The 15,565-nt window shown below is 39.7% G+C and overlaps 1 protein-coding gene across 2 annotated transcripts in view; it reads right to left on the bottom strand.

Annotated features, from left to right (window-relative positions):
• Positions 1-15,565, bottom strand: part of LOC306887292 (threonylcarbamoyladenosine tRNA methylthiotransferase-like) — a 266,928-nt gene that overhangs the window by 135,285 nt on the left and 116,078 nt on the right. For both annotated transcript variants that reach the window (XM_079444918.1, XM_079444919.1), the window contains exon 8: positions 708-811. In XM_079444918.1, the coding sequence (XP_079301044.1) occupies positions 708-811 (104 nt within the window). The remainder of the gene's footprint in view (positions 1-707; positions 812-15,565) is intronic.

Below are 15,565 nucleotides of genomic sequence, written 5' to 3'. Positions count from 1 at the left end.
ATATAACTTGCTGACCAGTGCGGTTCTGTTCATACAGCTTTGCTGAAATGAGCAGGTGTCTGTTCGGTTATGGAAAGCGGTCATCATGATCATAAAAAACTAAATGTATGAATGCAAGTGTATTAAGCAGCGTTGCCATATTACCCATTGATCTGTTCTAGGGAGTGTTCTGCGTGAAACATGACAGGAGATTGGAGACGAACGCAAACAGCACATTCCAAACAAAACTACATATTCACATAATCAACGACATTATGTTGGCATGCCGTCTCATCTCTCTCATACAGACACTGGCACCAAATCCATCTCATGAGGAAACTTGTGTCCAAATAACTAGTCCTTTGCAATCATTCACCATGTGGCTTAATGTTACACTGCAAAACCATCGCAAATAATTCACAACAGTACAGGAGTTTGCACAAATAAAACAGCATGACACACAAATGGCTGAGCTTCTGATTGGCTGAGAGGAATCATGGGCTGATTGGCTGAGAGGAATCATGGGGAATCAATGGCTGAGGATCTTCAGTTACTGTCAGAAAAGCACTGGCTTACGAGTATTACGGACACTAAACACTTACTCAAACTTTTACATTTCATTCAGCACCAGAGTAAATGTTAGACAGACGTTCGTATGCTGTGAGGGTCACTAGGACATATATGGATCATCAGACAGGCAGTTGGTGAGGGTCAGAGGTCAGACTCACCCTGGAAGGACTGTCGGGCTCTCTCCACCAGCTCCTCGATGGGGTAACTGGCCAGATCGCCTCTGGCATGTTTTGTTTTGCAGTACGTGCAAGCGTTCAGACAGCTGTGGGACAGAGAAAGAGAGGATCATAAACATCAGGAGCGACACTGATAAGTGTGACACATATCAACATGAACACTGAGAGGATTGGTGGTCCAGATGAGCCTCCTGTGCATCTCATATCTAACTAACAAAACCAACAGAAACTTTGCTTTGCATAAAGACAATGAACTTTAAAGAACATTAAGATGTTTTTATTCTTTTGATTTTCTTCATGATATCCATCAGTCTCACTGCGTCATTAGTGGTGTTGATTTTGTTAATGAAAATATGACTAAAATCATTAATTGACAAACGTTTTATTCCGTGACAAAGACGAGATGAAACTCACATCATTAAACACTGTGACAGTTTTCAGAAAAGCACACATTAGCGCAGAAAAGCACTAATGATCTGAAAACATCCACAAACATGTAAGCAGTAGTTTATCGATCTCTACTGAGGTAATCTGCTCATATGAAAGTGTCATACAGGCAGTGTGTATTCATTCACATGGCTTTTTGTGCTGTTTGCTGCGACTGCATCTGCCATCAGACCTTCTCACTGATGAACTAATGAATTCAAACATGATCTCGCCTGAATTTATTGATGAGGAAAAAGATGCATTTTGATCAGCATTTATAGACATTCTGAACTCTATTGGGGTTAGACACCACATGTCAGGACCCTCGTGTACACTGCCCTCCAAAAGTTTGGAAGCGCTCTAGAAAAGTGGGGTTTTGGACAATATTGGTATGAATCCTTTTTCATTTGTGATAATTTTGCACTGATAAGGGACAACACAAACTACGAAAACATTTTATTACATAAACAGTAAACATACATGTAGTAAAAACTAAAACTAAAATTTCAGACTCATCAAAATATCCAGCATTAGCAGCTATTACAGCTCTGCATAATCTGGCCATCCGAGCTGTCAGTTTATTCAGACATCGACCTGATATTGTATATTACTCCAAGCCTCCTGAAGGATTGCCCAAAGATGATTCCCACTGGTTGGACACTTCTTACGGACATCACGGTCCAGTTCCTCCCATAGTAGCTCAATTGTGTTGAGGTCGGGTGATTGGGGAGGCCATTCCATGACAGACATGATGCCAGCTGACTGTTTCCTCTCCAAATAGGATTTGCACAGCTTGGAAGTGTGCTTGGGGTCATTGATAAGGATTTCTGCTGATATCGTCCAAAACCACACTTTGCCAGGGGTGTTTCCAAACTTTTGGAGGGCAGTGTATGTTAGACTCTATTCCATCTAAGCTACTAAAAGTGGTGCTTCCAGAAGTCATAGATCCTCTTCTGACTATTATAAATTCATCATTGTCATTAGGATATGTCCCAATAACTGGCTGTTATTAAGCTTCTAATTTAAAAAAAAACAAAAAAAAACAACTTGACCCAAAATAATTAGTTAATTACAGACCAATCTCCCTTTTCTGTCAAAGATACTAAAAAAAGGTATCTGAGGATTTCCAGTCAGGATTTGGACCGTATCATAGTACTGAGACTGCTCTCATTAGAGTTACAAATGATCTGCTTCTATCATCTGATCGTGGTTGTATCTCTTTATTAGTGCTACTGGATCTCAGCGCTGCGTTCGACACTATCGACCACAACATTCTTTTAAATAGACTAGAGCACTTTGTTGGCATTAGTGGAAGTGCACTGGCATGGTTCAAATCGTACTTAAGTTCACAATAGCATCTATAAAGACAGCCTTCATGCTTTCAATGTGGAACTAGCCACAGCTAGACAGACCTTCTTCTCAAACCTCTAATCAGTATCTTAAATAACACTCGCACTCTTTTTGCTGCTGTGGAGAGACTGACGAACCCCTCAAGTCAGATTCCCAGTGAAATGCTCTCCGACAGCAAATGCAATGAGCTTGCTTCCTTCTTTTCTGAGAAGATCAATAATATCAGAAAGGAGATTGGCACATCTTCTAGTTATGCAGAGGTCACACAGATTCGGCTGCAATTTCAAAAAGAAGTGACTATTAGAAGTGTCTGTTTTTGAAGCAATTGATAGCAACTTTTGGAAGAAATAGTACAGCAGCTTAAATAGTCAACCTGCTATCTTGACACACTTCCCACATCTTTTTTTCAAAAGTGTGCTTTTAAAACTGTTTAGAAGCAGATCTCTTAGAAGTGGTGAACGCCTCACTTCTTTCTGGGACTTTTCCAAACTCCCTGAAAACTGCAGTTGTTAAGCCCTTTCTGAAAAAGTGCAATGTTGATACAATGTTGAGCAGCTATAGACCCATATCAAATCTGCCTTTCATAGGTAAGAAAATTGAAAAGGTAGTTTTTAATCAGCTGAACAACTACTTAAACTCAGATGGATACCTGGACAATTTTCAATCTGGTTTCCGAGCGCATCACAGCACAGAGACAGCACTCATTAAGATAATAAATTATATTCGCCTCAATTCTGATTCTGGCAAAATATCAGTGCTGGTACTACTAGATCTTAGTGCTGCGTTTGACACTGTCGATCATAACGTACTTCTAGAGAGACTGGAAAACTGGGTCGGGCTTTCTGGGATGGCACTCAAAACAAAACCAAAAACATTCACATGTAACAACCTAAAGCAGTGTCTAATACTTGATGGCTGCTCTGTTAATTATTCGTCATCAGTTAGGAACCTAGGTGTGCTATTGCGATAGCAATATTTCCTTTGAAAACCATATTTCTAGCATTTGTAAAAACACATTTTTCCATCTTAAAAATATATCTAAATTGCAACCTATGCTCTCAATGTCAAATGCAGAAACGTTTATTCATGTGTTCATAACTTCAAGGTTAGATTATTGTAATGCTTTATTGGGTGGTTGCTCTGCACACTTAATAAACTCCAGCTGGTTCAAAATGCAGCAGCTAGAGTTCTTACTAGAACCAAGAAGTATGACCATATTAGCCCGGTTCTGTCAACCCTGCACTAGCTCCCTGTTGAACATTGAATACATTTTAAAATCTTGCTAATTACCTATAAAGCCCTGAATGGTTTAGCTCCTCAATACCTGAGCGGCCTCATATTGCATTATAGTCCATCATGTCCGCTGCGTTCTCAAAACTCCGTCCATTTGATAATACCTAGAATATCAAAATCAACTGCGGGCGGCAGATCCTTTTCCTATTTAGCACCCAAACTCTGGAACAATCTACCTAACACTGTTCGGGAGACAGACACACTCTGTCAGATTAAATCTAGATTAAAGACACATCTCTTTAAACTAGCTTACACATAACACACTAATACACTTCTATTATTCAAATCCGTTAACCTGTTAACCTTCACTGCCATTTGTGGCCTCGCAGGTGAAAATAACCTACCTAAATTAAAATGGTAACAGTTTGTGACAAAGTGTGCTTACACAAACAAATTAGGTATCTTTGGAAAGAAGAGACTCTGGGCTTTACTATCTATCATCCAGAGTTGATAATGCTCAAAAAGATAAAAAGTTATAGGCACTGACGTGCCTTGAAAAATATTTTTCCACACTGAATGTTTTGTTATTTCATATACAAATACATGAAATAAGTCCTGGAGCAATCCAGAAAAGTAATGGATCGAAAGCCATGTGTCTCATGAGTTCATATTTCAAATTTGAAGAAGATACCATGAAAAATTAGATTCCTGCAATATTTTTTCTGAAACTATTTATAGTCCCCCCACCCCCCTGTTTGAGGAAAAATAACCACCAAATGGATTGCAGAATTATACAAGCTATTTTAGTCATTATACATGTTCCTGCATAGTTTTTCAATTATAAAATAATAGACAGATTTATTTGAGCACTAAAAAATACAAAAATAATTATTTGAGTAATAAAAAGGAAAAAAAAAATAGAAAAAAATGCTTTGTATATAGTATGTATACTGAAGTATTCTTCGTTATTCGTTATTACAATGATAAATATCACTGCCAGACGTGAAGTGATATTGCCAGACATGGTCATAGAGTCAGTAAACACACGCTGATGTGCTTCCATTCAGATAATAATCAAACAGATGGGCCATATAATCAATAATAGCTGATCAATGAATCACAATGATAGCCGTCATAGAGTCGCTAATAAACACGCTGATGTGCGTCCATACATATTATAATCATGCAGACACGGCCACATTCCCCACACAATACACACACACACATATATAAAAAATGTAGAAGAAAAAAAAAAACAGTTTTTTATGGATAAAGCAGATCGCTAAGTTACGCCCCGCTCAGATGACAGCGTGCGTCACAGAAGCGTCACTGCCGGCAGGAGGGAGCGCCAAATTCAAATAATCTATATTCCGCTTTTCTGAGACTTTTTTTTCCATAGACGGTCTCATTATGTTTGTAAAACCGTATGCTGCAACACCGTTTTGTTTTTTTTACCACCAAGACGCTGTTTTTGAGCGTAATTTATTCCATAACGGACGCGAACAATAACTCTCTGAAGAAATGAAACGTAAACAAAGGAATATTCATCCTTATTACAGCGTTATTGTTTCGCTGGACTAAAAGTGCTCGCTGGGATGTTTTTCTGTGGACCCTTACCTCTCTAACTAAACTGGGATTTCAGCAGTGGACGCGTTTGTGGCTCGTTATTACAATGATAAAGGTACGTACGGCTTTTTTACTCTGCGTGTTTGGATGTGTACTGCTTACACAAATGTAGCAAATTTGTGCCACTCATTCCTTATAAGCTTTCCATCGAAAAACAGCGATCTGTCGTCGATGCTTGAGGCTTAGACCCTCAGAATGATATATAGTTTGACAAGATTAACTTTGTCCCGTTTCATTTATTCTATTAGAAAACAATGACACATGCAAACAAAGAGCGTTCAGTGCGACGTCGCTCTGGTGAACGGTAACAATCTTTCGCACTTAATACTGTCAAAAAACACAAGCTTTACATTTATACTCTGTTGGTTATGTCTGAAATGAAAGTAAACATTTGAGAGAGAAATGGATGTGTGCAGCTCTTAAAGCGACAGAACTAAACATACTGCCGCTTGTCATTAAAGGAATAGTTCACCCAAAAATTCAATTCCTGTCATTATTTGCTCACTCACGTTGTCCCAAATCTGTTTTAATTTCTTTCTTGTGCTGAACACAAAAGAAGTTATTTTGAAGAATGTGTTAACCAAATAGTAGCTGGTCCCCATTTACTTTGATAGTAGGGGAAAATACTATGGAAGTAACAGCAACTGCTTGGTTACACGCATTCTTCAAAATAACTTGTTTTAAACCTGGATTAGTTTCTTTCTTCAGTTGAACATAACTTGTGAGTGAGTAAATGATGGTATAAAAATAAAACACTGACAGAATTGACAGACAGATGACAGAAATTTCATTTTTGGGTGAACTATTCTTTTAATGTTAATAAAACAAAACAGATGAAAATCTTTCACAGCTCTTGATGAACGTTAATACAGTTGCTTTAAAAAAACAAAAAAAGTACACTGCTCAAAAAAAGTAAAGGAACACTTTTTAATCAAACTATAGCATCAAGTCAATTAAACTCCTGGGATATTGATCTGGTCAGTTAGGAAGCAGAGGGGGTTGTTAATGTTTCAACTGCTTTGGTGTTAATGAAATTAACAACAGGTGCACTAGATGGGCAACAATGAGACGACCCCTAAAACAGGAATCGTTTTACAGGTCACTGACATTTTTTTCCCTACTTATCTTTTCCTGACTGTTTTTATACTAGTTTTGCATTTGGCTAAGGTCAGCGTCACTACTGGTAGCATGAGGTGATACCTGGACCCTACAGAGGTTGCACAGGCAGTCCAACTCCTCCAGGACGCCACATCAATACGTGCCATTGCCAGAAGGTTTGCTGTCTCTCCCAGCACAATCTCAAGAGCATGGAGGAGATTTCAGGAGACAATAGACCAGGGGTTTCCAAAGTGGGGTTAACGAACCCCTGAAGGTCCGTGAGGGAATTGCAGGGGATTTGTGAATTGGTACAGGGTATACCTATGTGTGTTTATCATTAGCTAATAAATAATAATAATAATAAAAAAAAGTAAATGTTTTTGCAAATACATTTTTACAGGTTTATACAATTGTCATGTAAATGTTAAATCTTAAATGTATAAAAATATATTTTTTATTATTATTTTGGAAACAAAAGAAATAAATTATAAATTAAAGTAATATGAATTTTTATAATTTTTGGAGTGTAATAATAACAATAGCTATATAAATATTACTGAAATTTAAAACTGAAAAATAAATGTTTTTAAAAGTTAAACATGCAAATGTGCCATTAAATTATTTTAATATTTTTTTAAATATCAGGGGGTACTTTAAGTAAATAACTTATGTCAAAGGGGTTCAGCTGACAAAGAAGTTTGAAAACCCCTGCAATAGACAATCCGACACCGCCAGGTTACACCTCAGACTGTTCAGGAGCTCAGTGATGCCCTTGTCCAGATCTGGGAGGAAATACCCCAGGACACCATCTGTCGTCTCATTAGGAGCATGCCCCGACGTTATCAGGCATGCATACAAGCACGGGGGGGCCATACAAACTACTGAGGACCATTCTGAGTTGCTGCAATGAGATTTCAGCAAAATGGATTAGCCTGCTGCAGTATTGTTTCATTCAGCTCAGAGCTCCTTTGAATTCAGCCCTCTGTAGGTTGATCATTTTCATTTACATTAAACGATATAGTATCCTTTCCTTCCTAACACATTACCCTGTCCATATCAGTATAGATACCCAGCATGATATTTTTCCCCATTGAAATTTGATGCGTTTTCAAAGTGTTCCTTTAATTGTTTTGAGCAGTGTATAATTGACGTATATACTGTAGTGTATATAGTGTTTTATTTTAATTTTTATTCATTCAATTTCTTGAATGTTACTGCTAAATACTGTACCTGAAAAAAAACAGTCTGTTTTATTTGTATATTATGTGTATTTGTAATGTATATCTTTGTTATTATTTTCTAATAACAAAAATAAAATTCTTCGCCCACTTTAGCCTAAATGTCTGCCATTCTTTATTTTATATTTTGTGAGGGGTAAGGGGTGTTATGTTTCTGCACTTTTCCATTTTTAGCAAAGAGTCTAAAAACAATTTGTGTGATGGTTTGTATTTTTTGTGCTTTGTATGTGAGCATCATGCCAACAAAACCAGGCCATTCAAGAACACACACTAGGTCTTCTCAGGTCCTAAAATCCGTACCTGACCGAATCACTTCTTTCTCGAACCAGACGTGCATAAATAATTTTTTAAAAAGATAAACACGACCTGAGACAGACCCGATGAAATCAGACCAGAGTCCAACCTGACCACATTTATTTTCGAACCTGACTGGACCAGAAAGTGAATGCCATTGACGTGTGCAAAGCCTGCAGTCCCGCATCGGGCCGGAAAAATCCCGGGGTCCTGCTGACTGATTTGGCTGCTGCTCCATTACTTTCATTCAGTTTATTTACTTATTTATTAGCCTATTGCTTTATATTTTTGCCTGCCTGATGGATGCATGTTATTTCTGAGTTTGCCTTTCAATTGTAACCAGTGAATTTGAAATATAAATGTGATCGTTTTATAAAAATTAAATCGATAGGTTAATAAATCATGGATTTGCTAGTTTTGTCTGCAACGTTATTTACCTCATCTCCGGTGAAGGGCTTCTGCACACAAAAAGAAAAGCTTTGCACTGAAACGCAGCGTAAAGAAGTGAGCGGATTTTCCTGTTGGATCTCATATCTATAAGATGGATTTCTGAGGTTACAAACATACGGTCCTTTTTTATGTGCGTTTCTCAAAAATGAACTTAACGTGAACGCACAAGTAGGCTACACATCCGGCAAAGTTTAAAAGAATTCGGGTCTAATCAGGTCCATTTGGGGAAAAGCACATTTATTTTAATTACATGAGACCCGAGGCTGCTAATACCGAACCCGACCCGTGTCTGAGGCACTCGTAGACGTTTTGGACCAGAACCCGCTCGGGTCTCGTGAAGACCATGCGCTGTAACGGGTTAGCTGTCTGAAAAAGGATTTTCTCTCTCAACATTAACTCCTCTGATGAGGATATCACTAATGATGCAGTCTCCCATCATACACCACTGGAGAACATCTGAAGGTTTGGGTCAGAAGATATGATCAAGGCTCTGACATCTGACGGGGTCCACCGCTTTACTCCTCCCTGGGCCAGACAACAGCAAAAGGCAGAAAACTGCACCAGTAAAAGTCAAAGCCTCACTTTAGCTTAAGTTTGTTGTTTTCTTGCACACGTTTGGCTGAGAGGTAAAGAGTCTGTTGTCTATGCGTTTCAGAGCTCTGATCAATAAGCGTCCGGGAGGAGGATGGTGGACTGGATGGAAAATCTTTCTGCTGTTTGTTTGCTGAACGAGCTCCACCGAGAGCCGACCGGACAGGAGCTCTGAGCCTCGAGCGCGTCTCGCCTTTCATCAGCCCTGTCGATGAAGCCCCGTCCGGCTCCTTCAAACAGCTACAGAGACGGGGCTTTGCCGCAGGCCAGATCTCTGCTGGAGAGTCAGGACCGTTCAGGAGCTCAGAGGAGAGAGTTCAAAACGCTGGACTGCCGTGAGGAGCATCATTAGAGAACAGCAGCCAGCATCGCCTCCCCTCCAGCAACGGCGCTCCACGAAAGTGCTGAGCCTCATTACTGCTCCTAAAGCTGGAGATGTTCCTCGCTGAAACACAGGTTCAACACAAACGCACAACTGCATGTGTAATCACTACTGAACATGGTGATATTTGCTCCAATCTACCATCTGCATTAGTGTTCATTTTGTCAGCTGTTTTTTTTTTTTGTCTTCGTCTTAGTCCTGTGTCAAATGTCCTTTTTAGTTTTTACTAAAATTTTTTAATTTTATTTGATAGTTTGTTTGTTTGTTTTAGCCAAGTTTTACCAAAGTGGGAATTTTAGTTTAGATTCAGCACAAATCAAGAGAATGTTGACTCAAACACATGCTTTATTGATCTCATCGTTTCCTGATTATCTGATATTATCTGAAATAGAAACACTCTACATTATAAAAACTGGTAAAAAAGTCACAAGCAAAAACAGTGGCATTCCAGATATTAATTCCTATTAAAACAACAACACAAAGCCTTTGTACTGTGGCACAGAGGTGCGTAAGTACATTTATTCAGCATCAGTCGCAAAGAATTCAGTAGATCATGTTTGAATCATTACAGTTTATCACAGAGGAGATCTGATGGTCGAAACGCATGGATATAGTGTTTATCGTTTTAAACTATACTTCAGTCTAATTTTTCATCAACAACATTACATGTTGATACGGTCACAGTTAGTCGTCTTAGTCATGGGGGAAAAAGAGCTTCTGTATGAACAACAAACTCACAGCGAGACATATTCCTCTAACTTCACAAGCCCAACAACTAAACGCTGATCCTCCATGGATTGCATGTGACTATGGGAAGGCTTTATTATTTCAAAGGGAACTAGGAGATTACACATCAAGACATGAGATGTAAATCAAGAGGAGAAGCTGTGCGTTTAGTGAAACTGAATTTGACTTGGCAAGGACGGAGCCAAACCAGGATCAAGACGTAGGCACTCCCAACAATCTTGATTCTCCAACAAAACAGACAACCATTGCTTACAGACGTCTGGAGAAATCACTCTTACAGACAAACAGCTGATGGCTACGAGCATCTGCCTTTGACATCACATGATCTTCAGCGCATCTATCTCCCAACACTTCACCGAATTAAACCAGCCATTACAGGAGTCATGTGACTCAGAGGAAACAGGCACAGATGGGTCCTCCTGCACACGGGACGACTGAAGCCCCTACACGGGGAACGGGGCTGCTTTAATGTGATACGAGCCAGAAACATGGATCAAACTCACCGTACCCCAGTGGGCTCGCCGTCCTTCACAGAGTTTTCACATTAAACCAAGCCACATCTACCTCCACCCCTGACAGCAGGTCACGACCCGCCGGCCTATCACAGAACACAGAGTGGCATTCTGGGTAATCTATTTACTTGAAGTCCTGCCTTCCACAATTGCAGGAGAATGTTGGCTCCGTAGTAATAGAGTGAGAGATGATGAACAGAGAGGGCTGACCGAGTAAGTGCGGCGCTTGAAGGGTTTGAAGTGTATTTGAGTCATGTTACAGAATCTGAGGGCCGTTCGGCGCTGCTCTTTCACTGCATTCATCACATCAGCGCCAGACGCTTTCATCCACACGTTTATTAATGCAGGTCCTGCATGATTTCAATATCGATAGATCCACAAGCACAGGAATAACCACAACATCTTAAGACGCTTGCCATCACCAGGAGCTGCAGGTCTGATGAAAGGAAATGTAAAACCTTTTTAAGATCAAGTATAGAAAATCTAAGGAATAAATCAAATGGAACAAAATACATCAATATGGTCTTTAAATGTAAATGTATTGTATTATCAACAATTCAAAGTTTGAAAATACAACTTTATTAGCTCTCTATTACTTTTAAATCCATTTTACAAACAAACAAATAAAGCAAGCTTAAGGCTTGAATCTCTCTGTTCCCAAACACTAGAATATGGAAATAACTTCTGATCACATCGCAAAAAGTGATGCTCTTCCTTAGTATTTCTGTCTCGTTTTCCAGTGCAAGACTCTTAAACAAGATACATTTACTGAGATGCAAAATTACATTAAAATAAGTCAAAATTGATCAAAATTAAGTGAGTTTGATTAAATCAAGAACAAATGTGTCAACGGGCTAAGAAAAATCAACTTAATTCAAAGGGAAACAAGTGTATGTCATATGTTCATCTTGCACCTCTAGTCTCAAGTTTTTTCTTTTTCCTCAGTTCATGCAACATTTAATGCCATGAGTTTAATTGAAGACTTTCTGCTCTGATTTACATAAGATCTTTTTAGGTCTTCTTTAATATGAGGAAGGGCAACTCAAGACTTTTTAGGACCCTCAGAAACCCTCTCTCATGACACACCACAAGATCTGCCAATGCCAGCTATAGTGCAGGTGAACATGCAAGTCTTGTAGAGCTCCTCAATGGGTTTGACTACAGGACATCTACAGAATACAGCACACCAAGGGAGCTGACACAGTACTGCAGCTGTTTAGAGCACAACAGCAAAAACTAAAAATGTCCTTAACATCCACTGTTAATGCCGTTCACACCAAGCACTATAAAGATACCCATAAAGACATCGTTCTAAAAATCGTTCTCAATATTTAAGAATAGCAGAGTCGATAAAGGCACAGAGAAACAACAGCGTTGGAATCACTTTCAGAGCGATTTTTTCCAGCTGATAAACGATACAAACACTGACAGCCAATCAGAATCCATCCTGCTATAACGAGCTGGAGAATTTAAAGCGGCAGACGCGCGTGCGCTTAGAATAAACAGACGATATTGTTCGCTGGTGTGGACGCTAATATCGTTATCTTTATAGTTATCATTCTTGGTGTGAACGGGGCTTTACAATGTATTATTTATTACAACTAATAACTGCAAAACGATTGCACCAATGCGTGGAGCTCTGACATCAACAGAAGATACGGGAAGAGTTTTCGGTCCCACTTTATATTAGGTGGCCTTAACTACTATGTACTTGCATAAAAAATAAGCACAATGTAGTTATTGTGTTCATATTGTATTGCAAAACACATTTTCTGCTATTTAAGTGGTATACGGGTAAGTTTAGGGACAGGTTTGGTGGTATGGCTAGGTTTAAGGGTGGGTTAATATATAAGGGGTGGGTCAACAAGTGTAATTATAAATGTTATTACAGAAATTAATTACAGATGTAATTACATGCAGGTATTTTTAAAATGTAAGTACAAAGTAAAAACATGTATTTTCACAATAAGTGCATTGTACCAAATGATTAATTTATATGTAAGTACATATTAGTTAAGGCTACCTAATATAAAGTGGGACCGAGTTTTCTCCTCCTTGTTGAATTCTGTTTATTTTGCTATCGTAACTATACACCGTTTCAGCATTAGCATTCATCACTGTTCTCCGCTCCTGCCGCGCAACCTGTCAGAACAGAGCCGAGACCCAGTTGTGGCCGTTCTGCTCTATTCGCACTGATAAACTAGCTCATTTATGAGGCTCCAGGGGTTCTGTTCTCTCCACACGGACGGCACAAAATATCAGGGCCTGATTAGACACCTGCAGTAAATAATTTCTTAATTACTTCTGCTGAAAGCCGCTCGCCGCGGCTGCGTCCGCCTGTCATTAATTACACCAGCGATACATTCGGACAATATACTTCATCACAGCGCCGGGGCTAACGGGCCCCTGGTGAGACTAACCCGCTTTACTCTTTGTTACCTATTCAACAGTCCTGTGACAGTAAGACAATGCTGAGAGTTCCCCAGATGCTCCCGGCTCCCTCAGTTTATTAATTTGAGCCCCAGCGAGTGAGACGCAGCTAAATTACGCTGACCCCCGCCTGCAGAGGAGACGCCCATGAGGACGGGCCAGACACACAGAACAGCTCGCAGGAGCGCGGTGAGACGGGGGCTTGCTTGCGGTTTACTTACAAACGTAATTAAAGAAGCTTGAACTGCTCTGCCAGCGGTTCAGCATCATGTTTGAAGGACGGAGGAAAGTCAACTGGGCTGAGAAAGAGCTTCAGAAAGAGAGAAAACTGATCCACACTGCAGCGCTACGACACTCAGAACATCACTGAAGAATCAAAGCAGCTACAGGTAGGGCTGGGTATCGAGTTCAATACTTTTTAGGCACCGACCGTATTGCCTCGATTCCACCGAGTATCGAAAAACGTCTTGTCGTTCGGAACCAAATTTCAATACCTAAGGGGTTAATCTCATTAACGTCAGGGAGCCAATAATCCTGCAGCACTAGGTGTGTTTGACTAGAAGCGACGCGGCGCTGATAGATCAGTGTTTGTCATCCGAGAGTGATTCGAAAGCGTACGGAGCAGTCTGCTCTCTATATCGCACGGTTTGGCTTACTACACACTCGACTGAAGCGCGCGTGACGCTTGCGGTGATTTCAGCGTCTGCCGTCTCGCTAAATGAGGACATGAACACACAAACAACAGCTCCAGACCTGCTCTGAGAGTCACTTCATGAGCATTTTACCGTTTGATTCGAGTAAAACTAGCATCATATCATCTACACACAGAACTGTAAAGGTATTCATGGCAACCCGTCAAAATAAAAGTTCGGATTAACTTTGAAGACACTGCGGCAGAAATATATCACTATTGTTCAGCAAACAGTACATACTGCTACTATAGGCTACAATTAAACTTATTAAAACTTTATTATTAAAGTAATGATCACACAACATTTCTTCCATGTTTTAATTGTAATAGTAAAATTTTGTTAGCCAAAATGAATAAAGTTTGATTTTCAATAATTTAAAAGATCAATGAAATTAATGTTTTATGCCTTCATTTGAAAACCAGATACAGAACACAGAATTTCTGAGGAAAAGTAAAACATTTCATAAGGCTGTTTTAAGACAGTTTTAGCACAGTTTTGTTTTATTTAACTGGTTTGCACTATCTATTCTGCCATGCGCCTTATGCCACTTTATCTCTTATTTTTCTACAATGTCCTCATTTGTATATCTGTATAGTTGTATGTACATATGTTTAAACTGTATTTATCTGTATTTGAACGTGTTTAATGTTAACTGTATGCACCAAGGGTCTGAGAGTAACGCAGTTTCAATTCTCTGTATTTATGTGCCGTACATGTGGAAGAATTGACAATAAAGCTGACTTGATTTAAGTAATCTCGGGTTTTCCATAACGGCATGTTTACCGTCGCCTCGCGTCTCCCAGCAGTTTTCCTGCAGTAATCTCGTAACTGAAGTGTAATCTGCTGGTGATTGGTGTTGAGGCAGCATTTGTTCGCTGAGGAAAACAGAAAGTTGGCTGTTAATTAAAGTGGATGTGGAGGCTGTAATCCGCAAGCGTCCGAGCGCTGATCCTGGAAACATGTGTGCTGAGAGCACACGCCAACACCATCATACGTGTTCAGGTTTGGCTCTTACTACTTTCCTGCAGTTACCAAAGCTCTCGAGCGCTCCTATAATAACATCTGATACCTGGAGTCAGTGTTGGCCTGACAAACAGCCGCATGTTCCAGTGAAATACACGACGTCCATCCACATTAATAAAACAGTCAAAGATCAGGAGACCTGAAGGGACGATGGCAGAACAAACTCATTGGTGTGTTATATGTGACTTTCAGAGCAGTTTAAAGTTAGTTGTGTCAGGCAGTGTATTAGCAAACACTCTTGAAGATGAGGCCCAAATTGTTCTTTAATCAATCCATGATGTAGATTTTCTATTTTTATTTAATTTATTTTGAGGGGGGGGGCACACCGAATCAGTGTTTGCTCATGTTCCTGTTGTCCTGCACACAGATGCATCTCTTCCCTTAATGAGTGTAATTCTCCACAGTCCAGTGAACACTTACAGGCCAGATCGCATCTCACACACACTCAATCCCAACAGCCCTCAGCTGGCATGAGAGAGACACCTCCGGGCCTCAGCGCAGAGCAAACACCTCCCCTCATCTCTCATGAAGCCGTGTGTGTGCGATTTATCTGAACACCACAGAAACAACAATCATAGTTACAGCTGCCATACGTGCTTGCCATAAAATCTCATCATATGCATTTATTAAACCATTATTAAAAATTAAATAATTAAAATGCAAAACAGAATTTGGGAAAACCTGAGCTGAGCTGACGACGACGTCACTGAATCAACGATGAACTGACTGTTGTCCTCTTTTTAGAGCT

Source organism: Barbus barbus (assembly GCF_936440315.1).
Source record: "Barbus barbus genome assembly, chromosome: 21".
NCBI classification, from domain to species: domain Eukaryota; kingdom Metazoa; phylum Chordata; class Actinopteri; order Cypriniformes; family Cyprinidae; genus Barbus; species Barbus barbus.
The sequence above is the reverse complement of the archived record's forward strand: the minus strand, read 5'-3'. Positions and strand labels throughout refer to the sequence as shown.